This window comes from Heteronotia binoei, chromosome 5 (genome assembly GCF_032191835.1).
Source record: "Heteronotia binoei isolate CCM8104 ecotype False Entrance Well chromosome 5, APGP_CSIRO_Hbin_v1, whole genome shotgun sequence".
In the NCBI taxonomy this organism is placed as follows: Eukaryota; Metazoa; Chordata; class Lepidosauria; order Squamata; family Gekkonidae; genus Heteronotia; species Heteronotia binoei.
The window spans coordinates 86,032,764-86,059,717 of record NC_083227.1 but is presented as its reverse complement, the minus strand read 5'-3'; the positions used below and the strand labels follow the sequence as shown (position 1 = coordinate 86,059,717).

At 40.0% G+C, this 26,954-nt stretch overlaps 1 protein-coding gene across 5 annotated transcripts in view; it reads right to left on the bottom strand.

The window, feature by feature from the left end:
• Nucleotides 1-6,670: 6,670 nt before the first annotated feature.
• Nucleotides 6,671-26,954, bottom strand: part of ARHGEF3 (Rho guanine nucleotide exchange factor 3) — a 185,426-nt gene continuing 165,142 nt past the window's right edge. For all 5 annotated transcript variants that reach the window (XM_060239737.1, XM_060239738.1, XM_060239740.1 and 2 more), the window contains 8 exons: nt 23,260-23,430; nt 19,800-19,862; nt 19,530-19,626; nt 18,822-18,898; nt 17,105-17,362; nt 15,550-15,720; nt 12,164-12,350; nt 6,671-9,925 (listed from right to left, as the gene is read on the bottom strand). In XM_060239737.1, coding sequence (XP_060095720.1) covers nt 9,576-9,925; nt 12,164-12,350; nt 15,550-15,720; nt 17,105-17,362; nt 18,822-18,898; nt 19,530-19,626; nt 19,800-19,862; nt 23,260-23,430 — 1,374 coding nt within the window. In that variant the 3' untranslated portion in view covers nt 6,671-9,575. The remainder of the gene's footprint in view (nt 9,926-12,163; nt 12,351-15,549; nt 15,721-17,104; nt 17,363-18,821; nt 18,899-19,529; nt 19,627-19,799; nt 19,863-23,259; nt 23,431-26,954) is intronic.

The window sequence follows — 26,954 nt, the reverse complement described above, 5'->3', positions numbered from 1 at the left end:
TATGTAGCAGAGATATAAATTTTATAAAGAACACAAGCAAAACACAAATATATATATTTTAAAAAACTTAAAACATGCTTAAAACATTAGCACTCATTGGTCTTAAAGGTGCTTTCTTTGTATTTCTGCCATGGGATCCAGGGAACTGGGCAAAGGAAGCTCTGGCTCTCCTTCCTTCCCCAGGGATGTGTAAGAGCTCAGCCAATAGAAGGAAGAGAGGCTTGGCTCAGTAGCTCTGCTGTGCAATTGACAGAGCTTGGGAAAGCAAGCTATTCCTGCCCAAGGGAGGAGCCTCAGCCAATGGAGAAAATTGAGGTTTTGTTCTGTAGCTCCTGTGTGATTCAGTAAGCCTTGCAAAGCAAGCTGTTATGCAAAAGGAAGCAAGATATAGGGAGAAGGAAGCAGATGACAGCCAGTTGCTTGGGGGCCTGATAGGAGCCCTTCGACTGCATGTTTGACACTCCTGGTTTAATTTGTTGTTGTTAGCCACCCTGAGCCCATCAGGGGAGGGCAGGATATAAATTTGATATAATAAATAATATTTTCCCTATTAAATTCTTTATTTTCTTCTAAATAAACCTTGGTTGTTCATTGTCCTCTATGTCTTGTCTGTCTATCAAATATCTAGGAAACTGTGATTTCTATTTATCTCACAGATAACTACAATCTCAGTCTAACAAGTTTCCAAATAAGAGAGAGCAAATAGTTTACATGCTACTAATCCTTTAATCAAAGCTTGTACCTCTCTTTTTGATTATGGATAGGTGGGGTAAAAAAAAAATCCATAGAAGACGCCACAGTGGGCAGCTGGATGTTCTTCAGTCCAGAAGACAGTTGCTTCAGACAGAGCCTTCACTCCATAGCTGCCACAGTAGACTGTTAAGATTAATTCCAGCAGATGGCAGCTTTGTCTTAAGAACTTCACATGCATTTTCATTACAATCACTACTGGCTCATCCATTGTTTTTTACATTAAGCCTTCCCAAGGAGTCGGGGTATTTTTGACCCTGGAGTCATAGGGTGGGGAGGGGGAGAGAATTGTTTTACCCATTTAAAGCTTTCTACAGTCACCAACCTCCTGTTATCCTCAGCAAAGTGCAGTGCCCTGAAGTCCCTCTCTCCCATCCCCACTATTTTTCTTTTTAAATAAATTTAAGTTTCATCAAAAGGGAAAACGGGGTCAATCTGGCTCCAATAGACTTAGCCTGAAAATGAAAGCACTATGCATGATTGTAATTTGGGGTTCTATTGACCCCAACAAATATTGAAAAAATATTTTAGCACTCTTCCCATGCTTAAATAAATGGACCAGCACCTATTATCTCAATTTTATAGAACAGTGGAGCAAACAGTAAAAACAAACTATTTTATTATAATTGGTATCTATAGACTTTTTTTGGCTTTGAAGATTTAGAACACTTCTGGAATTGGGGGTTGTAACAACCCCAAGGGAAAGCAATCTTTTCAAACTGAATTGCTGAGTATACAGTAGGAGGAGGTAAAAGCCATGTGTTTGTGCTCTGTCAAAGCTTCCCTCATGCCCACAGCCTCATGGAAAAGCTCAAATTGAACCACACTGCACTTTTGGAGATGGGGTCATTCCATACTTTATTGCAAGACAAGTCAGGGCATGTTTGAAACAAGAGAAAAAAGCAAAGCTCACGGCTATATTTACTGACAAATTGATAGTATTGTATTGCACTATAAGTTCAGAAATATAGACGTAAAATTCTTTAGTATTCACAAAGTGTGGCACACACAAAAGTTCATTTATCCCAGACTCATCAGTGATCCACGCTAAGCGGCAGAAAAATCTTCATTCCATCAGAGTCCACTACGCATTCCTAAATTTCTCCTTGGAGCGTAGCCCTCTTCTTAATGAGCGAGTGGAAACAAATCATGCACAAAGCATCCCACAAATTTTTGTAACAGGGCCGCAGACTGGAATCGGCCATTTCACAAAAAATAGCTTTGTCAGATGTTCCGATTGGGGAATAAGGACTATATCTCAAATGTATCCATAACTTCTACAAGATGAGTCAAGATATGCTGGCTCCTTCCAGACGTCCAGCATGTTTGAAGGCATTATCTGAATCTCACATTTTCCAGGCTTGAAGAAGCCGTGAAGCCTGGAACTCTAGATCAGGGGTTCCCTGCCCTCAGGCCATGAACCAGTACTGGCCCGTGGCCTGTTAGCAACTGGGCTGTGAGGCAGAAGTGCCACACCGCCCCTTTCACCTGCCTGGGACCCAGACAGATTAAAGAGGCAGCTCTGCTGCTCCTTCCGCCCACAACCAGGGCAGTGCTGCTGTGACCTTTGCCTACTCCTCATCTATATGTATATGGGGGAGGGGAAGGCAAATTGGCTGCTTCTGCTGCCTGGCTGCATAGCGGGGAGGCAGCAGAAACAGCCCCAGTCTCCCCGCCCCCATTTAAAGACCCCCATGGGGGGCAGAGATGGGACACGGGTAGGGAGCAGCCTGGGGACAAATTTGTATAAATAGCTAAGAAATAAATGTGCATTCTAAAACACTGGGTACTGTATATATGTGTTTGCATGCACATGCTCAAATACCATGTGTATGATAAACACATGCAGAGTAAGATCCAGGTGGATAGCTGTGTTGGTCTGAAGTAACAACAAAGTTTGAATCCAGTGGCACCTTTAAGACCAACAAAGTTTTATTCAAGGTATAAGCTTTTGTGTGCATGCACATTTCATCAGATACATACAGAAGTTGTACAAATTTAATATGTAGTACAAAATAATTAATACTTTGTTTTATAGTAGTCTTTATATTGGCTATCTATCTGTATATATAAGACATCTCTGTGCAATCTTAAGCTAACTGAAATCACAGATTCTTCTGAGAGTATAAAAAAGGCTGTACCTTCGGTTGTGCAAGGTGTGTGTGTGTGTGTATATATATATATCTGCTCAATAGGGCCATCCAGGGCGAAGCATTCTCCTAGGGAAAAGACCATGGATCTAGATTTTCTAGGGAGAATGTAATGGGCTAAATTTTAATGCCCTAGAGAATGATACAATTTATATTTATTTTGACATAACATTTCAAAGTACTCTGTAAAGTACTGTTCTGAGACACAGAACTGCCTCCAGGCCATTGGTTCAGGGTTTCTACAGCTACCCTGGGGTCAGCTGGAAGCATGAGACAGAGGTATCATCCACACATTGGTGACAACCTAGCTCAAATTCCCAGATGATGTCACACCTAGTGGTTTCTTGTACATTTTTTAAAAATGTAAGGGATAAGATGGAACTTTGTGGTATTCAAAGGCCAGGAAGATTAATGGTGGTTCCTCAGCATCACCTTCTGAAATTTATCCTCCAGGTAGGACTGGAATCAGTGCAAAATGTTCATTCCTTTGGGGTTTTACAAGAAGGCCGATACTTATCCCTTAAATGAAGTTAACATCTTTGTACAATTATGCTTCTGAGCATCCTTTGTGTATATTTTATATCAATTTCATTTTCATTTTCTGTAATCTGAATTAAATTTTGCCATTTCTTTGGCTAATTAAAGTATTTTACATTAACTGAAGTGAATGTAATCATGTTCATTCAATGGGTGACCTCAAAGTTGATGTTTTACTGCAAAGGAACTTCAAGAACAGAATGGAGAGAGAAATTGCTGAATTACAAATTATCATGAAACTTGGAACAAACACCTCCCCAAGACTGAACAGGGATATTGGGTTTTTATCTCATTACATTTGCTAAGCCAACTCTCACTGAGTATAGCTGTGCATTCACAGTGTTTCAATGTATTTCTCTTTTAGAACAGTATCAGAATTCTTTTGCGTGTGTGTATGTTGACATGCTCAAATGAGGGATGTGGCTGTTTGTCTCATTACATATACTAAACCACCTTCCAGTGTACTTTAATACACCCTGTTTTTCTAAGGGCTAACTTATTTCCCTTTTAGAAGAGTGTATCAGAATATTTTGGGTTTTTTGTATTGACATGCTCAAAGGGGGCGATATTGGCTGTTTGTCTTATTGCATATACCAACCCATCCTATGGCAAACTATATGGATGTTATAATCTCTTGAGAAACCATGCCCTCTATTTAAACTAACAAAGCCAGAATGTTACCTAGATTTATGGCACCCGCACCTATGACAGCAGTCTGCTTTTTATCACCCTCCAGTGTTTTTTCAACCCAGTTTTGTCCTACACTAACACAGATCCCTATTTGTGATTCTTTTAATCTGCTAAAATATTCCCATGATTCCACACTGCCCACTTATATTAAGAATTGCTGCTTGCCATTCCCATTTTGTCTGATGAAGTCTGCTTAAGAGCATACGAAAGCTTACATTCTAAATAAAACTTAGTTGGTCTTAAAGGTGCACTTGTCTACTGCTTTGCTCTATTGATTCAGACCAACACAGCTGCCTACTGGGATCATGTTCATATAGTTAAACATTCAAAGAGAGGAAAATCCTAGAAGCTCAGATAAAATATATACCACAAGTTAGGAAAGGCACAAACAGGTATAAGAAAAAGCCTGCATGGATAACAAACAAAGTAATGGAAGCTGTAAAAGGTAAGGAGGATTCTTTTAAGCAATGGAAAGCTAGTCTAAGTGAGGTTAATAAAAGGGAACACAGGCTGTGGCAAATCAAATGCAAGATTGTGATCAGGGATGCAAAAAAGGACTATGAGGAGCATATTGCAAAAAACATAAAGACCAACAATAAAAATTTCTTCAAATATATTAGAAGCAGGAAACCAGCCAGGGAGGCAGTGGGGCCCTTGGATGACCAAGTGGTAAAAGGATTACTGAAGGAGGATAGGGAAATGGGTTATAAGCTGAATACATTTTTTGCCTCTGTCTTCACTGTGGAAGATGAGAAATGTTTGCCCACTCCAGAACCGCTAAATTTGGAAGGGGTGTTGAAGGACCTCAGTCTGATGGAGGTAACAAGAGATGAGGTCCTACAACTGATAGACAAATTAAAAACTAATAAGTCACCAGGCCTGGATGGCGTACAGCCAAGAGTTCTGAAAGAACTCAAAGGTGAACTTGTGGATCTCCTGACAAAAATATGTAATCTTTCATTGAAATCTGTCTCCGTTCCTGAGGACTGGAAGGTAGCTAATGTCACCCCATCTTTAAAAAGGGTTCCATGGCAGATGAGGTTCAGTGTGGCCAAGTGCGAAGTAATGCACAATGGGGCCAAAAATCCCAGCTATATATACAAGTTGATGGGGTGTGAACGGGCAGAGACTGACCAAGAGAGAGATCTTGGGGTTGTGGTAGATAACTCACTGAAAATGTCAAGACAGTGTGCGATTGCAATAAAAAAGGCCAACGCCATGCTGGGAATTATTAGGAAGGGAACTGAAAACAAATCAGTATCATAATGCCCCTGTATAAAGCGATGGTGCGGTCTCATTTGGAATACTGTGTACAATTCTGGTCACCCTAACTCAAAAAGGATATTATAGGATTGGAAAAAGACCACAAAAGGGCAACTAGAATTAAAGGTTTGGAACACTTTCTCTATGAAGAAAGGTTAAAACGCTTGGGGCTCTTTAGCTTGGAGAAACGTTGACTCCGGGGTGACATGATAGAGGTTTACAATATTATGCATGGGATAGAGAAGGTAAAGAAATAAGTACTTTTCTCCCTTTCTCACAATACAAGAACTTGTGAGCATTCAATGAAATTGCTGAGCAGTCAGGTTAGAACTGATAAAAGGAAGTACTTCTTCACCCAAAGGGTGGAGTTCACTGCCACAGGAGGTGGTGGCAGCTACAAGCATAGACAGCTTCAAGAGGGAAATGGATAAGCATATAGAGCAGAGGTCCATCAGTGGCTATTAGCCACAGCTTATTGTTGGAACTCTATGACTGGGGCAATGGTGCTTGGGTGCGGGGCAAAGTGGAAGGGCTTCTAGCCCCATAAAGTGAACCTCCTGATGGCAGTTGGTTGTTGTTTTTTTGGCCACTGTTTGACACAGTGTGTTGGACTGGATGGGCCATTGGCCTGATCCAATATGGCTTCTCTTATGTAAAATAAAAGTTTAAACGATAGTAGAAAAGCCACAGCCTGACACTGAAAGTATGTGTATTTCATGCCACAGGTTCTCATGCCAAAACATGCCCATAGATGCCTTGATGGAGAGCTGCAAAGAAACAAGTGATCCTGGTGGACCAGCATCTCATATGTTTGGTCACCCCTGAACTTCCTGAAGTTGTTCAAGATGATGGTTAAAAATCATGAAGATGACTCAGAATATGTGGAAAACCCCAAATTCCAAAACTGTAGCTCTTTGCCTTCCAGCAGCTCCCCTCAATTTAAGAGAAAAATCTACTTTCTTATTAGCTCTTAAAAGGAGACCACTACTCAGAAGAAATACTCATTTTGTTGTTCACAGTTGTAGTTGAGCTATATAGTGCACAGTTCAATATGGAATGCATCAAATGTATGGAAATATTTAACAAATATTCTTTACTTTAATTTTTTTAAATGCCAGGAATAGTGATTTGGCTCCCATTCCTAGCTCTTCAGTTGCTTTATATTTGGCTGCTGTATCTTAAACATAGGTAGGATCAAACATAAACTTTACTGACACACATTTAAATCACAGAAGTTGTAGAAGGGCTCCTTGTATATTAGGAAAGAATATTTTAAAAAATACAGTTCAGCGTAATTTATTTGAAATGCTTTGAGAACTGTGTAAAGCTATTATGCAAAAATCTCATCAATAAATACATTACTTTTAATCATTCAAGACTTTACACAGTTTCTCAGACATTTTGGCAAGTACTTGTCAGTTCAGTTTACATCCTAATAAACTTTCTGCTTGTTTTTAATAAATGCTTCTTTCTTATTCAGCCTCTGATGATTCATGAATGATCAACCTCCAAAATGAAGCAATTGAAATAAATTACAAGTCTGAAATAAAAAAAATCTTTATATTAAAAACCTATAAATACAGAAATATGTTCTAGGAAGTAAAATTAACCCATAACGTATTTTAAATAGAAGCAGAATGACCTGTGTTTATTTTTATTATCTCAACACAATGATTCACATATAACAAAACAAACATTTATGTAATATTTATTCTGTTTTTCTGTAAACATGTACAATATATGAAGTACACATTTTGGCAGCATTTTGGTAATATTACTGCTTGTGCTGAGATTAGAGTCTGCACTGTAGAGAAAATAGTGGTATCAGATCATTTCAGTGCATCAAATTGTACATTTTAGAGGTATATCAAATTAAATCTTTGTATTATTGTTGAAACTTTCATTTTCAGATGGTTTGATCCAGAGTTACCAGTTTAATTGTATATCCCAGGGGTGGCCAACAGTAGCTCTCTAGATGTTTTTTGCCTACAACTCCCATCAGCCCCAGCCAGCATGGCCAATGGCTGGGGCTGATGGGAGTTGTAGGCAAAAAACATCTGGAGAGCTACCGTTGGCCACCCCTGGTATATTCTGTCTTATGAAGGCAAGAGTGAGGCCAAGAGTGTCTTTAGAATAGTTACTTAAGTGTGAGCACAACCCTATTTGAAACAGATAAGCCAGAACTGCAGCACTATTGAATAGCTCAAATAGTTCCATACAGAAGTGAATTTATGGTAATCCCCCCTCTGCCCGAATGTTAGTTTTAAATGGAATGTGCAATTAGCTTCTCTTGTTTGATAAAGAAATAAGCCAATTAAAACCTTAATTGAAAATGCAGAGTCATACAAAGTTCACTTAAGACAGTAACTGAAAAACTGTCCCCCTTTTGTTCATGGTACAGTTCCACTTTGTTTTTTTACAGCTGTTTCAACAGGAATTTTCTACAGGTCTCAGCCTACCTCAGAAGTCCTCAGTATGGTATTTGCTGTTCTTCCATGGGGATAAAGTCCCACAGTTCTTGAATGGGACTGGGAGCGAGAAGCTTTGGGTCATGCCAGCTGACCAACTGGGCAAAGACCTGTGCTCACTGGATGCAGGCATAGCCATATTTACTTATGCCTCTGGGCTTAGCAACCTCTCCCTGCAGGAACCATGCTATTTATTTGAAAAGCAAAACTAACAGCATCTCTTCCCAAAGCTGAGCCAGTCCTGCCACCTCCCCCAGCCAATGTTGTGGTGTTTAAGTACCTGCAAGATCAGCCATGTTGAGTAACCCCATCTACATGGCCTTAATTCTCAACCTGGAGCCTGAAGTAGACATTGTCTAGGCCCTCAACAGAAGTGTTATCAATAAGTGTCACACATAGCTATGAAGACACACATTATGAATGCAAGCTATGGATGCTGAAGATTATAAGGGACTGGTAAAATTTGTAGACATCATATAACAGCCATTGGCGAAGAAGAGGGGGAAGAGCTGGTTTTTATACCTCGCCTTTCATTACCTGAAGGAATCTCAAAGTGGCTTACAATTGCCTTCCCTTCCTCTCCCCAGAACAGACACCCTGTGAGGTAGGTAGGGCTGAGAGAGCTCTGAGAGAACCATGACTGGTCCAAGGGCACTCAGCTGGCTTCAGGTGGAGGAGTGGGAAATCAAACCCAGTTCTCCAGATTAGTCTGCTGTTCTTTACTACAGCAAACTGGTTCTGCAAACAGTATGGCATTGGATGCGGCTAAAATTTAAGATGAAGAAATATGAGGCAGGGTATTTTGTAGAGCATTATTTTACACACAACCTTTATAGCTGTGTGCATAAACATAAGGTAAAATAAGAAATACATTGCTTAGTTACTGGGATGCCATTTTTTTCTGGTGATGCATCTTTGCTGTTTCAATTATTACAAACGGAATATAGCTGATATGCATAACCAGATCTGAAAGTACAAGTCTGACTTTCACATGAAGCTTCAGTACTGACACCATCCTTTATTTTCAGCTGTTTCATCAGTGCACTGGTCACACAACAGTCACTAGCCAAACTTTAGTTATTAAACCCATGAACCTTACAGAGAAGGTAAGTAAGGTTCTAAGCATCAGTCTTAAGTTGTGGGGTTTTAAAAAACAGTTTCTAGTCAACCAAAGTATCTATAAACTACTTTAGCTTATCAGAGGTGTTGGACTGGTTCACAAATGCTTGTATATCACTCAGCTTATCAATTCCTGACTCAACAACATCAAGTCATGATGGATTACTTAATTTGAAGCCTTTTAAACTTTGAGAAACGTGTGCAAAAATTTCTAGCTCTGATAACTTTTAAGACACTTGGCAGTTCCCTTATGTTCAAATGCCATGTGAGAGGTCAAACTAGAGCACTTTTCATATTACGTAACAACTGTCTGCTTATGAACAGTAGTTTAGGGATGGTATATACCAGCAGGACGGTAGAAATTATTGGTCAAGTACCTGTCTTCACCATTGAGACATTTATAGAATATCACAGGATTATAGTTGTCATACATTTCAAATTACACACATACACAGGCAGTGACACTACTGTGGTTGAAGGATACAAATGTAACAGACTGAGCTGACATTGTCACAAAATTATTAAAAGTGCTTTTTTATTCCACTTGTGGAATGCAAATACTGTACATGTAAGACTCAGAAGACTTGTGTGTAGTTTGTCAGACATTGCTCTCTAAGTCTTTGTCATTCTCCCAAGAGTCTGTCTGCTCCATGTGGTCACAGTTAATGCTGATTTCACTGGTGTCCATACTGCAGTCAGACCCACTGTCCAATTGGTCCATTTGCTCAAGCTTTGATTTTTGCAGAGATTCTCTGCTTCTGTTTGATGAGGCTAGGAATTGTCCTTGGAAATCAAGTATTCCACCTTCGCCTGAGGCACACAAGACTGATTCTTTGGCTTGACGGATGCAGTTGAGCCACTGTTGTTTGTTGAAAGTGTCATTTGCTTGTAAAGAGTGGGACTGGCTCTGAGATCCATTTTTGAAGCTTATTCTAAAGAAATTTTTAACTGAAAGAAATCAACTGTGTTAGTATGCACACTCTCTAATGTCAACTAACTCTATATGAAGTTAAAGCCCATGAAGTGCATAGTCTCTATACCAGGGTTGTCAAACTCATTTGTTATGAGGGCTGGATCTGACATAAATGAGGACTTGCCGGGCCGGGCCATGTATGTACCTATTTAAGATTAGGTAACAGGGCTATTAACTTTATACAGACAAACACAATTAAATATTTTTTAAAAAAAAAACCCTTACAACATCAGCATTCATTGGTCTTAAAGGTGCTTTATTTGTATTTCTCCCATGGGATCCAGTGAACTGGGCAAAGGAAACTGGCTCTTCTTCCTTCCCTATGGGACCAGGAGGGGGAGGAGCCTCAGCCAAGAGAAGGAAGAGAGGCTTGGCTCAGTAGCTCTGTTGTGCGACTGAGAGCCTGGCAAAGCAACTCTGCCTCCCCCCCTTCCTCCCCAAGGGAGGAGCCTCAGCCAATAGAGAAAATAGTCACTTTAGCTGTTATGCAGAAGGAAGCAAGAGAGAGGGAGAAGGAAGCAAATGTCAGCCAGTTGCTCAGGGGCCTGATACGAGCCCTCCGGGGAGCCTGATTTGACACCTAGGCTGCATGTTTGACATGCACATGGGAACCTAAATTCCTGAATGTTCTATCAAGCACTTTTGAAAAATTGGATTATAGTCCCAATATTTTAATTTTGTGATATTTATAGTTTGCCTTTTTCACCGGGACTCAAGGCGGATTAGACATAGTGAGTTAATGCATGACATGTTAAGTTATGCAGAATTAGACAGTGGGAGACTACCCACAGCAAACTATAGGATACAATATTGTCTTTCAAAAGCTTGCACAGTTTAAAACACCATTACTTCACCACCATCATATATATGTATTTTAAAGTGTCAGTGGGAGTTTCTTATTGTTGTAACAATAAATACCCATCTTTCAGCGGTGGCAGCAACAGAGGTAATGCAGCTAGCCCATTCAGGGAGGACAATCAACAATTGCTGCATGCAGTGTATTCTTTTAGATTCCTGCCTCATTTATTTTTGTCTCATTTTCATCCAATCCTCCAAGGAGTGGAACTCAGATTGACAAATGACTCAGTGGTTGGCAATATGAATGCTGGAAGATTTACATGAACACTTGGGGGCCTATTTAGCTCTTTTTAATAGCTACTATTTGAGCTGACTTCGGAAGATGGCAGAAAACAGGAGGGCCTGGCGTAACTTTGTCCATGGGGTCACAAAGAGTCAGACTCGACTGTGCGACTGAACAACAAAAAATAGCTACTAAACAGACCACCAGCAAACTACTGGTCCCTTACCCTAACTAACTGGAAGCCTTCCCCTGCTCTACTGAACTTAGGAAGGCAAAAGGTAAAGCTGAGATGCCAGCAGCAGAAAAGGTAAGTCAGAAGCAGCAAGACTAACACTGAAGTCCGGTGTGTGTGTGTGGAGAATGAGTCACAAGCAGGGCCTAGCTGAATATAAAAGGACATCTTCTCCACAAGTTAGCTGGACAGAAAAGGACAGAGAGAAGCAAGCTGAGCTCTGTCACTCTCTAAGGCAGTACCAACATCTCATATATCAGATGGAAAGAGCTGCTGACTATTTGGGGAGGGGCCCAGTGACAGAGCATCTGCTTTGGATGCAGAGGGTCCCAGGTTAGATCACTGCCATCTCCAGTGACAACGATTTGAAAAATCCTGGAGAGCCACTGCCAGACTAAACAATATTAACCTTGATAGACTAGTGATCTGACTCAGTATAAGGCTCCTACATGTGTTGACACTGAAGTGACATTTGTTCAGAGTTGCAAGAAAGACTAGAGGTTCAGAAGGGCCAACAGACTGGGAGTGTCCGCTTAGTAGTATGTTATAAAGCACAAACAATGGAGTGGGACACCCAGTCATAGCTGAGCAATACTATCAGCTGAAGGAGCTGCATGAATTTTGGCTTCTAGGAAGATCTATGTGCTTCCAGAAAGGCCATGTGCAAATCTATTGTTACTGGGATGTCAATTTTTTCCTTTAATTTTATAAAAGGCTTGAGCAGGGCAGCATACTTGATTCTCCCTTTTATCCTCACAACAGCCCTGCAAGGTATGTTAGGCTAACTCTACAAAAGTGGCCTCTGAATAAACAATTAAATGGCAGCATTTTGAATAGAAAGAGGCAATTCTGAAATTTCAGTTTATAACAGAATTCTGAGATAATTTAACATGCTCTTACTTCTCTCATTGTTGCTAAATGCCCCTCGTATGGATCCACCCAGTCGTACTTCTCCATCTTGCAAATCTTCCACTACAAGGTCCTTCACAGGGATGGGTTGCCGATACAGTTGGTAGCAAAGCTGCTCATTATGTGTAATTGTTCTAGTGATCACCAGCACTTCTTCAAAGAGAAAGACATGTAGTTTCTGATAGTAAAGGAAAAAGTAAGCTGTTGTTTTTACAATATTTATTGGTAAATTTCATGGTTAAAAAACTAAAATAATTTAACAGTTTAGGAAGCAAAGGGAGGGGGGTATGAATGATCAGCGAGTACTGGGAATTCAACATTTGGGGAGGGACGGTAGCTCAGTGGTAGAGCATCTGCTTGGTAAGCAGAAGGTCCCAGGTTCAATCCCTGGCATCTCCAAAAAAGGGTCCAGGCAAATTGGTGTGAAAAATCTCAGCTTGAGACCCTGGAGAGCCACTGCCAGTCTGAATAGACAATACTGACTTTGATGGACCAAGGGTCTGAGTCCGTATAAGGCAGCTTCATATGTTCATCCCCCAATACAATCAGATAGAGAGGAAATTGCCAAAATATTGCTGAAAACCAATTCACTGAATGTTATGAAGGGAACAGCTCACTCATAGCTGTAAAAACTCAGATCAGATAAGCAAATAAAATTTCCAAGAGTGTCCTTTGCTTTTCATAAGCATCTTTCCCCTGTAATCAGTGGTATATATGGAGAAACTTATGCATCTGCCTAAAGCATCCTCATTTACAATCTGATGAGAGAAAAGATAAAGCATATGGTTGCAAAAGAGAAATTGAAACTTGAAAGCGCTATTGAATCTGGAGAACTCAGCCAAGAATGTTCTGAGTCAGAAGCCACCCATGGGCCATAGAAAACCTCTCAGCATCAATTAAAATGATATGCTCCAAATTCCATCCATAGGTAGCAGGTTGCATTCCAAACAGATAGTTACTTACTGTTCCACTTTTACATAAAATGCTATATCATACTGATAAGGTAAAAAATGCTAGTTTTGTTTTGTCCATATGTATTCCAGCCTTGTGAACTGTTGAAACTACAGTTTATCGTGATGAAAAAATGCTGTGGCGTTGACTTATATTTATGACTCAAAAGTGCTTTCAATTCAGTTCTTTAAACAATTCTAATACTACCACAACACATGCAAAAACACTATAATAGTCTATGCATTAATGTTACAAAGATCTCTGCAGAACAGCATTACAGTTTAAGTGTATAATTATTTCCTCATTTTATTGAACTATTTAATTCTTTTCCTGTTTTCTATTACATACTAAAATGTAAAATAAAAATAATATAGAAATCTTAGGATCTTTTAATCTAAAGCTAACAGAAAGCAGCAGCATGCTAAAGTTGTTAAGCAAATGTAAACTTCATAAAAACTTCATAGCAGCAAGATGTAGGAAGACAGATCCCCTAGTATTCATCAAAAGCCTGGAAAGAAAATGTTGGCCTTTTCCTAGATTGTGCAAGAATGGCATCTGACAGGTTTCTCTAGGAAATAAACTTTGTTGTTTTAGCACTACTAAAGAGGATGCCTTGCACCTTCGCCTACAGTTCTAATTCCATGCAGATATGGACAGGACTTCTAGACATGAACACAGTAAGTGAGGAAGGTAATATGAGAGGAATGTATCACACAAATATACAAATCAACAATTGTAGATAAAGAACCTTTTTTCCTCCTATTTATTTATTTTGTTTTTATGCTGCCCCTTCACGGAACCAGCCCAATGTGGCTTACAACATAAAACATAACACAGACACAAGACACCATAAAACGGGCATAGAACTCATTTGTCACAAGGGCCAGATCTGACATATATGGGTTTTTGTGGGGCCGAGCCAAACATGTCATAAATGTAATGCCAGGTAGTGGAGATACAAACTTTATAAAGGACACAGACAAACAAATATATTATCTTTTGAACTTAAAATGCAAACATGCTTAAAACTCTTGCAATATTTTTGTTTAAAATGGAAATGCGGGGGATAGTGGGATTTGGCAATACAATTTTTAAAATAAAACCAAGAAAAAGCACAAGGATCACAGCAGAAACTTAAAATATAAAGTTCTCTGAGTTTAGGAAAACATGAAAGATGAAGAATACACCATGTTCCAACTGCTGCAACCAGGAATGGGGATGAAGTGAGGCAAAAAGGAAAACATTAAATGGCTGGGCATTGCAAGTTCCCCCCTTCCCCACAGTTTTACTCAGATTGGCAGTGGCACTGCAGTGTAATATTTTCCACTGGCTGTGGGTTCCCAGGGTTCCCTAGGCACCCGTTATGAGGTTCTCAGCAGAGACAAGCTGGCTCAAAGCATCAGCCCTTTATTTGCAAGGACACAACTCCAGGAAGCAACAGCTTTAGCTGGCCATAGGAAGCTGCAGCACAGACAAAATTGCAAGGAAAATATGGAATGGATTTTCCATTAGCATCTCTGGATCCACTCTGCATTTTCTTTGCAGCTTTGCTTCCTGCTTCAGCCAGCAAAGATAGGGCTGAAGGAGGTTGGAACTTTGGCAGCCTTGGAGCTTCAAAGGGGGAGGATAGGAGAGGGGAGAAAAGAGCTGATTAAAGCTGTGGGTGGGTGGGTTCTGGCTCGCAGGCTGGATTTTTGACACCCCTGCTGACACCCACCATTAAAAACCCAGCCAGATTGTACAAACATGTAACATTTAGCTTCTTAAAGCAAGTATTCTTGAAATAATTCTCAAGCTAGGAATAAACTGTAAAACCAATTTTGAAAGCTAAATCCTTTAATTAAGAACATGGGTAAGAAGAAGTGTTTTGACCTAGTGCCTAAAAGAGAGTAGCACAAGTTCTTGACAAGCCTTAAGATGCCAGATTGAAAAGCCAGGTTGCCACCCACTTCACCTCTGAAGCCATGGGCACAGAGAGCAGGACTTGTGAGGTACATCTTAGATGACAGGCTGGACAGTATGGGAGGAAGTAGTCTATGAAGTTCCTTGTCCCTAAGAACAAGCACGTTGAATTAATGAGCATCTCATGCAGATCTTTCAGCAACACAGTGATAACAATCCCTGTATCCACTCCTTGACAGTAGCCCTGATACACAATACCCAGGAAAACACATGGCAGATCTTTCTTGTAGGTACCTGGGTCTCAACAATGTTCAAGCCTATTTCTTAAACCAAAGCATCTGCAGCTGTCCGCTTATTTAAGAGACTTGATGCTGGTTTCCCAAGATCTCCATAGGAAAACAATTTTAAAATCCTTTACTTGCATTAGACACAGAATTTCAATAGATGTCCTGTAGTCTGCAAATAAATTCTTACCAAAGTGAAATAAACCAGTATGTTTTGCCTTTTAACAATTAGTTACTTACCGCTCCCCTGCTGTTTTTTAGTTCACCGTGACAACACACAACACGTGAATTATTTATCAAGGAGTCCTTTTGAGTTTTATCAAGATATATTAGTCTTTCTTTATAATACTGGCATTCTGATTCACCCGTCTTTTTGTTGATTTCTGCTGCTATGCCTTGGATGATATTAATCTACAAAAGATAAGATTGAATATGTCATAATCAAGTAAATTTTATCTTTTAGTTGTAAAAATAAACTATAACGCAGTGTAATTTTTCCATTTTAAGTACTCACTGAAATTACACTACTCTAAAATATACTTACTGGACAAGAAATATTTTGAAATTAGCTGAAAATAAATTGGGTAATCCCTCTTAAAATAGTGCAGAATGCATAGGATGCCATATTGGTGTAACACAGCTAACCACTACATTAGGTACAATCATAGGAAGGGTATAAGGATGAAGGGATGGAAGAATGGCAGCCTTAGTTTGTATGCTGTTTGTGATTTCGGGATCAGGATCACACCTCGTCTTAGAGCAATGCTATATGTTTGTATTCATGCAGTGCTATAATAAGCAGCTTCCATAGCAGTTCTCTAGATTCTGTTTGTGGAAGCCCCTACACAATCAGAAATACATCTTTTGGCATTTACTTTTCTTTTGCAACAGTTAAGCATAGAGGTGGCCAAACTGTCACTTGGGAGCCACATATAGCTCTTTCATACATACTGTGCGGCTCCTGAAGCCCCCACTGCCCCATTGGCCAGATTGGAGAAGGCATTTGTCTCAAAATCACTTCGCCAAGTCAAGCCAGCCAGCGGACTGGAAAATGCATTTAAAGTTAAAGCTGCTTTCTTATCACCTCTGCCTCCCTCCACCCCCCCCCCATCTATTTGTCTGCCTTCCTTCCTTCCTTTGACGTTCATGTCTTGCAGCTCTCAGACATCTGACATTTATTCTATGTGGCTCTTACATTAAGCAACTTTAGCCACCCCTGGTCTAGCATTAGGTGTAAACCATATCCCTATGAGCTTGACACTTTCTGCATAAGAAGGCCACACTGTTATGCAATCCAGTATCCTATAGAATACACCGCATAGAACCCTTTAACCTGATTTGTACCTTCTATCATAATTTCAAATCACTTCAGTTATTGTCTATATAATATCCACTTCAAGTAATGGCCAATGTCAGTTTAAATGAGATGACTAAAAGAGGAATAAATTGGTAATTTTCTTCATAAGATTTGTCAGTCATCAAAGTTATTTGGGAAATGCTAAATTTCACTACAGACAATGTAACTATCTCTGTATATACTGGAATATTATTTTTAGCATACACATTGTTTCAAAAGTGTAAGTGGGATATATCGGAATGCGGGGAGGTGTTTTAAATATAATACTCATAATTATCTAGGCAAATTAGAAATAGCAGCATTTCAGGCACATGACTCTATTCCATGAAGAATCTTTAAACTGGCCAGGACAATATTTTGAACATTGATTTTAAAAGTCCTATTTAGATATAATCATCTCCCTCATCTCATCATATAATATCTTTAATAAATACATACAGCTTCTTCAAGATGCTGTTGGTCTGGGTGATCATTTGGTGTGTGTCTCAGAATCTCTCTGAGTAGCAATGGATACTTCACCAGACGGCTCCTTGGGATGTCAAGGAAATTCCATAAGTCCAGTTTGCGGCTGAAAGGGGATTCTAAGCAACGCTGGAGAAAGTCTTGTACCCGATGATCCTGCTTTTTGTGATCCAGCAAAGCTTTGGCAGCTACTTGGTTGCTGCAATAGCTATCATAGGAATTCAAGCAAGGCAACTGAAGGCAAAAAAAAATGGGAATATAGTCATTCTTGAATTTTCTTCTTCTTTAAATATTTCTGTCCTTGCAGTTTTATTTTATCAGTTAATATATTTCCTTCACAGTTTTCAACATTTTAATTGTTTGGGCAGTGGTTCTGAATTATTAAAAAAGGAAATCAACCAAATATATTTTCTACAGCAGCTGATTAAATACCAGTTATTCAGCTGTATTATGATTGATGGAAAAGTGGTTTTTCTGCTTACTACTATTTGTAGTGTACTATTCATTGATTTTTTTATTAAGTAGCCCTAGAATCCAACAGCAAGTATTCATGACTGAGCTGGTGCAACACTACATTTGTTTGTGGAAATCTGGAACAATGCACTTCTACAAACATCATCTCTATGCCAGAAATAGCCAACACCGTCCACTGCACTGTTCTGCCAATACACTTAACTCTTATGTAGCATATAAAGAGAGAGCTAGTGCTATTAATACTAAGAGAAGATCGGCATGCCACTCTTAATATGAATCAACACTCTTGTCTTCTAGCCCGGACCAATACAATCAGCTCAAAAATCATTACCTTTCATCACTGCTGGAAATACTGTCCAATACTGCTTTTAAAATCAAACATGACTTTGATAATTTGCTAGTTTAACTGATGTATTTTCCTTTAAACCATTCCCCCCAGGTAAGGGAAACATATTCCATCAATTCAAGAAGTTCCTCCACTGGCAGGATTTATCTTGTACCAACATTACATGCTTTGCCCCAGTGAAACATGCTCACCTTAGTAGGATGGCATGAACTGGAAAAATGCAGTTCATGTCAGTTTGTGGTTCATGGCCAAACTGGGAGGTTTTTTCACAAACCAAACAGGTTCATAGCCCTGCAAACCCCATTGAAAGGGATCACAGTACTTTTAAACAGGGCTTGCAGAAAGCCCCAAAAAAGAGCAGCAGGCAACAGACTATCCCCCACTGTTTAGCTGTTTTAGGCTTTCTTGTTCAGTCCCCTTAAAGTTCAAAGGGACTACACAAGAGAGTCTAAAGAATAGCTGAGCAGTGGGGAGTTTAGAGGTCAACTGCTAAGCTGTTCTTACAGCTTTCATAGGGAACAGAAAGCAGAGGTTTAAAAGGATTTTGATGTCCCTTTAAATTTTAAAAATGTGCTTTCTGCTCTATCCTGTTACAAACATCACAAAACTTCAGGGCAAAATTCATGATGAATTTTGCTTTGTGGTTCAGTTCATGCCCATCCCTATCTCTAAGATCTGTCAAGCAATAAGATATAAACCACTGTGACTAGATGATATTAAATGGTTGGACTGTGTGCATTACCCATTCTTTACACTATTTTACTAGCTGTCACATTGCCTAGTTGGCATGATAACTAACTTTCTCTTCAACTTCTAAACTTAGAAAGGGCAGGAATGCAAGAAAAAAATAAATATAACTGAGAATGTCCATACCCAGCCCACAAGGATATGACCAACACAGTCAGTAGATCCATCTGACTTTCTAACTTCTTTCAGCCGTCTGAGAAGATCTGATGAAACCCAAGAAACATGAAAAGCTTTATTTAAAAATACAAACTCATTCAAAGATAAGAAACTGTAAAAGGAACATTGAGAGTTTACTCACTGTCCCTTAACTATGTCAGGTGCTGACTAGCAAAACTTGTATTTTGGGTGGAAACCACAAGCCATGTCCTGAGTAGGATTTCAGTTGAATAACAAACTCCATTATAATGAAATGCACAAAGGCATCCCAGATACTAGGCATCAGCATATAGATGCCACACCTTCCCAACCGTCACAACATCTGTTAAATGCCACCCCTGGGGGAATCAATAAAGAACTCCCTGTGGTCTGCCACCTATTAATTCCCTTCTGCTCTCCACCCATTTCCTTTAAGCTCCACACTATAAGTATTGTGTCTCCCAAGATCTGGGGGAAACAGACAAGAAGGCAAGAAGTTTGTATCAGCACCCCACTTTCGGAATGCACCAAGAGAAACTCCCTGATTTTGAGGGAACCCTTGAAATATGGGCTAGCAAGAAGCAAGCCTTCTGCCATGGCCTCTTCCAGAAGCCTGCTGTGAAAAAAGGTGAACCATCTCCAGATAAAAGATTTTAGAAGTCTGTAAAGCTATCAAACCTAGAACAAAAAGAATCATACCTTCATGCAGAGGAATTAAAGAGTCTAGGGTTCCAAAGATTTGGTTTAATTCTTGCTCTGTCATTATGGAGAGTTTAAGCATGGGATCATGATAAGCCTGCACAATAACAGAAAAACAATAAAATATCTATACTTTGGAAAGAATCTTTAACCTTGGGATTTTGTACCTGAAGACTTTATCTGACCTTTTGTCAAATACACAGGTAATCATAGCAGAGACTGCTTGTGAATGAAATGAGCAGTAGGACAACATATTTAAGACAGTAATACCTTTTTTGCTAGTTTCAAGTCTTCTATCAAGTCCTCTTCTCCTTGGGAAAGTTCAAAGATTGCCTATAATGCAAAACACACCCCTGAAAAATTGATGTTTCAACATTTCCCAAATAATCTTTTCTAAACATAAGATAGAGATATACATTAGATCATATGTTTTCTTATGAATAGTGGATCATAGTAGAAATCAATTGTCTAAATAATGTCCCAAGTTTATTCTGTGTTATTACACTTTTGATATTACCGCCACTTTTGGTAACATAATGATCTGTACAATTAATTATACTAAACTGGGTCCCATAAATTATTTGCTAAGTAAGGTACTTTCCTTAAGAAAAAGCTCCCATGGCTCATTTCTATATTTCAGAAAAAAATTCTAAACCAGCTAATTACAACAAAATACATCAGTGGCATCAGGTTCCCTATAGTCTATCTATATAATCTACAAAATATTCATCTACTGCATGGTGTTTTGATTTTTTAATATTGTGATGCTTAGATACTTCAAATTAATATGTTATGTAAATATTTCAAATTAATTCCTTCACAAAAACTCTTAAGTCTCCATCCATGGCTACAAGCCAAGTTGTATTCACCATTGTATTCACCATTCCTAGCTTAGTCCCTTTTATCACACTCTTATTAATATGGTTTTAAGTTTGATAAGGATGAAAGATGAAATGGAAATAGCCAAAATGTTGCTAAATATGTAAGGCAGAGTATCCAATGAGCTAAAAAGTGCAGGAACCTGTGTAAACAACTTTGGTAAAGGCAACCAAAGTCACACAGGAGCAGCTTATGGAGCAGAATGGGAAAGAAAAAAGTAATAACACAATAGGACATTGGATGGATAATGCAATAGGACTAAGAGTAAAAAAATTGAAGAAAGAGAGCAACAATGTAACCCGTAAAGCATAACATGCACAATAAACAATGTGATTGAACAATGCGAGAGATTTAGGAATACAAAATTAAACAACTTATGTGAACATCCAACTGCCCAGGCCAACACAGCATGAGCAATGTAGAATTTAGTAGAGGTAATGAGGTACCCATTCACCACAATCATATGAAGGCCCTTTCTGGGCCATTCTGTCCCTCTACAGATTAAGACCCTGAAGTAATTGGGCTGCCACATTTAGTACCAATTGGAGTTTCCAAGTTAAGAAAAGACCCAACAGAGTGCATTACATAGTTTAGCCTCAAGGTAACTATGGAATGGATTCACATGAACAATTCACCAAGTCAAGACGGGGGGCCAACTGGCAGGCCAGGTGAAACTGATAGGTTTGGGGTTTTTTTGCAGTTGCATTGGCTTGCTCCTCCAGTAGTAATGTTTGGACGGACCATTATAATTCCTAGACACTTAACTGAATCAGAGTGTCAGCTGGACCCCAGCAAGAGAGAGGTGCAGTGTCCTTTGAGACCTCAGCCTTCCCAGCCTGCATTACATCTATCTCATAAGGGTTCAGCTTCAGCTTGCACCCTTAGCCAGTTAATCACAGCAGCAAGGCACTGACTGGTTCAAGAGCTCCATAGAATCACAAGGTGACTGAAACCATCAGCTAGATTTGTGGCTATAGTTCTATAGTCAGGAATGGCATCAGAGGTTAGCATAGATAGGCACTACCAAGGCTCACAGTATAAAACAAGAGCCAACCAGTAGAGAGACCCAAAAATTTCTCCAAATGTTTTAGCCTTGCATACATGCTCAAATATGCAACAGGTTGTCAGAGATTGTAAATAGATTCCGGTGGATAGCTGTGTTGGTCTGAAGGTGTGCTTGCACATGAAAGCTTATACCAGGGGTGGCCAACGGTAGCTCTCCAGATGTTTTTTGCCTACAACTCCCATCAGCCCCAGTCAGCATGGCCAATGGCTGGGGTTGATGGAAGTTGTAGGCAAAAAACATCTGGAGAGCTACCACTGGCCACCCCTGGCTTATACTGTGAATAAAATTTTGGACTCAAAAACTTTAAATGTTATAGCAAAGGGTGGCTTCCTTGCCCTGGAAATTAATAGCAAGGGCATGGTATGATGGCAGCAGCATTTTAAGATGGTGACTACTTCCTACTTTGCCAGCTTCCCAGGCTCCCTCCATTGCTTCAATTCCACTCATAAATCAGTTCTAAGGAAAGGAGTGAGTCCCAGCATGCCCAGCTATGTAGCAGCCCTCCTGCTTCTAGCAGCCCATCCTGGAGACAAACACTATGTTCCCAAGGAGCAAACTGGCCTATCCGGTGCCTGTCTTATGGAAAGATGAGCCACTCTAACCTTACTCAATACTGCCTGAAGCCTAATAGATCATGGTTTAAAAAAGCTCAACAGTAGTTCCTGCCGAGAGTTTTAAAATCATGATCTGTTATGCTTTCTGCTGTTGCTACAGTGAAGTCAAAGTTGGCTCGTCTGAATTAGCTGCAACAACAAAACCCAGTGAGAGGTTTATCTCACTCTTTCCACAGCCTAGCTTGTCCTGGCCAGCATGCCACCTGATGAGACCCAGGGGAAATTTGAAATATATGCAATACTTATTTTTCTATAAAACTTAAGTTCTTTTACTGATTTAATAAAATAAAATGCACAATTTATAACTTTATTAGCTTATAAAATTTTACTATGTAATATTTTATGGAACCTAAAAGTATGTCTCTGCAAGTATACCTACTACATGAGAAAGAACTGCAAACTGCTGCACCTTATGGTACCATAATGCACGTATCTTTATTTTAACTATCTGAGAGGTAGGAAAAAATAATAGTTGAAGGTAGGAAAAAAAACGATCCCCAGATTATGCCCTTGTGGGTCAGCCGAACTCCATGAACGTCCAGAGGGATGAAGTGGGGGGAGAGAATGTGTGAGAAAAATTGACAAAAATCACCCTTCCCCCCCTTCCGGAAGCTCCTGCCTACCGTGAGTAGCAAGGAAGAGTATTAGGATCCAAGACTTAAGGATGAGCTTTAAGCCTCCCTTTAGTTCTTTTATTGGGATTACTTGTAAGATTCAAGATACTTTCCTAAGCCACAAATCAGAGCTACTGTAGGTATGCAATTTCCTTCTCAGTTTCATAGCTGTTCATTATGAATGCATGTAATCAAGAAAGATACCCTTATCTCAATGTGGTTTGAAAAAAAAAAACAGCTGATTAACTTCTACTTTTTTCCTTGGCCTAGAATGCAACTCGTCATCTTTTCAGGCCGCAAAAAAAAAATGCTTTTTCTCTGTCTGGAGCAATTGTGCATTTTAATGTTTTCATTTAATTCTGAGCAGAGGGAGGTGGCAATTAGTTTTTGTACTGCATAGCTCCATGGAGGAAGTATAGAAATGCTAGGATTTATACAGGATATAAAAGAAGTATACAGGAGTATTTCTACGGGAAAAGAGAAGTATGGTTGCACACGTATTCTGTAGTTGCCCATTTCAGACAAAACTATCCAAACGAAAATGACAATGAACAAACCTCTTGGCGCTTGATTTCTTTTGATGTGAGTACCTGATTGACACAAACATCAAAGGTCTCACTCCAGAGTTTACTGTCTCTTCGTTTAGTGCTAGAAGGAGGACCATTTCTAGACCAAGGGCGTGAGGCAAGAAGGTCAGGCCGACTGTCACTGCGGAAACTGATGGACCGCTAAACAACAAGAAAAGAGAAGGTTAAGTATTTATTTATCTTATTTATTTAATATCTCGGCATCCCCGCCAAAGGCAGGCTCAGGGCGGCTCACAGGTTACAGGTCACACGATCAGATTAGCGTGACCAACAGGATAAAAAAAACAATTAAAAACATAAAACATGAAAACAATTACTAAAACATCTACATGTGCTAGTATCATGATTTCAGACAGCATTTGAATTCTAATGGTGGTAAGTAGCTAAATTAGTTGTTCTAGGAGGTCCCAGGATCGCCGTAGCGTGGTGAGGTAGAACCGATGATAGTGTTTTATAGACCAATCCCATTGTTGCAGATTTTGCCATCATGAAAATGCATGGCAGAAGAGTGCCATTTTGCAGGCCCTGCAGAACCATGGGAGCTCTCACAGAGCCCTGACCTCCTCCTGCAACTCATTCCACCAGCTAGAGGCAGCAACGGAAAAGGCCCTAGCTCTCATTGATTTGAGCCTCACTTCTCTGATGCTGGGAGCTGTCAACAGGTTTTGAGACCCAGACCAAAGTGCTTGCTGGGGCATATGCAGGGAAAGGTAGGACTTATAGGACTTAAGGTATGCAGGACTTATAGGACTTAAAGACCATATAGGACTTTAGAGGTAACGACCAGCACCTTGAAGCAACTCCGGTATGCTATCGGTAGCCAGTGCAGCACTTTCAGCACAGGCTGAATGTGTTCCCATAAAGGAATTCCCATTAACAGTCTGGCTGCAGCATTCTGCACTAGCTGGAGTCGCCAGATTTGCGACAAGGGCAGCCCCATGTAGAGGGCATTACAATAATCCAGTGGCATGGATCACTGTTGCCAAGTTGTCGCGTTCAAGAAAGGGGACTAACTGCCTTGCCATCCGCAGATGGTAAAAAGCTGATTTGGCAGTGGCAGTTACTTGGGCCTCCATTGTTAAAGAGGGATCCAAGAGCTATTAAGCTCTTAACCTAAGCTATTAACCTTGGGTGCCAGCATAAGCTGCACTCCATCAAAGGTTGGTAAATGGACCTCCGGTCCCAAACCACGGTGACCGCCATCTCTGTCGGATTTAATTTCAGTCTACTCAGCCTGAGCCACCCTGCCACAGTTTGCAATGCTGAGGACAGATCTTCCGGGGTGGAGTCGGACTGGCCGCCCATCAACAGATAGAGCTGCATGTCATCTGCATACTAGTGACAACCCAGCCTATACCTCTGTGCAACCTGGGCGAGGGGGGCGCATGCAGATTTTGAGTAACATCGGAGAAAGAACCGCTCCCTGCGGCACACCACACAACAGTGGGTGTCATCGGAATAGTTCGTCTCCTAGCGCCACCCTCTGTCCCCGACCCTGGAGAAAGGAGGAGAGCCACTTCAAGGCCAACCCCTGGACCCCAGCATCAGCGAGGCGACAGGTCAGTAGCTGATGGTCGACCGTGTCGAACACCTCCAACAGGTCTAGTAGCATCAGCACTGCCGAGCCACCTCTGTCCAGGTGCCTCTGGAGATCATCTGTGAGGGCAACCAGAACCGTCTCTGTCCCGTGACCCGGTCGAAAACTGGATTGATGCGGGTTAAGCACGGAAGCGCCATCCAGAAAACTCTGAAGCTGCACTGCCACAACCCTTTCAATAAACTTGCCTAAGAATGGCAAGTTAGACACCGGCCGATAATTTGACAATTCAGCCGGATCCAGAGATGACTTTTTAAAAAGGGGGCGAACCACGATAGTTACTTCTCTGTGTGTGTGTGTAAGTAAGTAAAATAGCTGGGCTGGTCCAAAGTAGTTTGCAAATATATTTCAGACACACACAGTGGAATTGGGGTTTTTTTTTTTGCTGACTTTCATTTTTAGAAGCTGTTTTAGAAAACTCAGACTACTCTGTTTTTCACCAAGTTCCAAAGTGAGTCAGAACAAGAGCAGTAATGGGAAAGAATGACAGAAATTTCCCTTAACTGCTGTTCTGTTTCTTTGAAGACTTATGTCTTATGATTGTGTATAGAACTGAATGGTAAATATTACTTGGTTATGATGAGTTCATGACAGAAGGAAAATAATACATGGGGAAATTATACAAGCAAAATTTATTGGTAAAACATACTATAATTGAAGATTTTTTTTAAAAAAAGATAACACTTAGCAAAAAATATTGGCACTTTGTCAATATCAAAATGCAAAATATGCGCATTTTTCATTTTGATTGACTTGCACAAGGAAAATAATCAATAAATTTACATATTCAGTGGGATCAATAAATAAATCAATATATTCACACATCCAATTTCTACTCAATACATTCAACTGCACCTTGAAAAATAAACTGTATTAACATTTCTTATTTACATTTTGGTTATCCTTAGCTAACAGTCACCGTGACTTACTTGATAGTTAAATTTCAGTGATGTGTTCAAGCCTAAGCCCTTCCTATGAAAAAAGCTCATATATTTTGGCAGGAATAATTTGTTTTAGTGAAAGAAAACACTGTAAATTCATTGTTCAGAGAACATGCCTGAATAAGTTGCATTATGTAACAGTAACAGCCATAATATGAGTAAGCAGGACACTAAAGGCTCTCCTTCTTGAAAGGCACTGTGCTTGCTTGCTATTTTACATACCATATATGCAATGCTATTTACTCTGACAAAATGACCCAAATGTGCTGACCCTATTCATCCCAGCAACAGAAAGCTAAAGAGTGAATGTATTCCTGTAATTTATTTCTCCAACTTCAAAACCCACCAGGTGTTAGATACCCTATGGGACCAATGTGGATTCACTGAGAGCTGTCTTGTATATGATATTTATTAGCCTGGTTCTTTGCTGAGAACTGAATGTTACTCAAGTGGATCCATTAATACAGTTCAGTTTCTGTGCATGTTTCTTCACACTTCATAGGGACAGACATGCTGAAGACTCTAAAGAAGTAATGTACTCCTTACCATAAGGAGAACATTTTATCTCAAGCTTAAATTAATTAAAAAAAAACAACAAGCTGGAACAAGACATTGCAGCAAAATCTGAGACAGTGCTACAAAGCTTTTAAATATAATTACATGATAGCTGTATTAACCCTTAACATCTCTCAAAGCAATTTAGAGCGGAGGTATCGAACATGCAGTTCAGGGGCCAAATCAGGCCCCCGCAGGGCTTCTCTCAGGCCCCTGAGCAACTGGCTTTCATCTGCTTCCTTTTCCCTATATCTTGTATCCTTCTGCATAACAACTTGTTTTGCAAGGCTTGCTCAATTGCACAAGAACTACAAAGCAAACCCTCTATTTTCTCCATTGGCTGAGGCTCCTCCCTTGGAGAGGAATAGCTTGCTTTGCCAGGCTCTCTCAATTGCATAGAAGAGCTATTGAGCCAAGCTTCTCTTCCTTCTATTGGCTGAGGTTCCCTCCCCCAGTCCCCTGGGGAAGGAAGGAAAGAGCCAGAGCTTCATTTGCCCGGTTCCCTGGATCCCACGGGAGAAACACAAAGAAAGTATCTTTAACACCAATGAGTGCTAATGTTTAAAGCATGT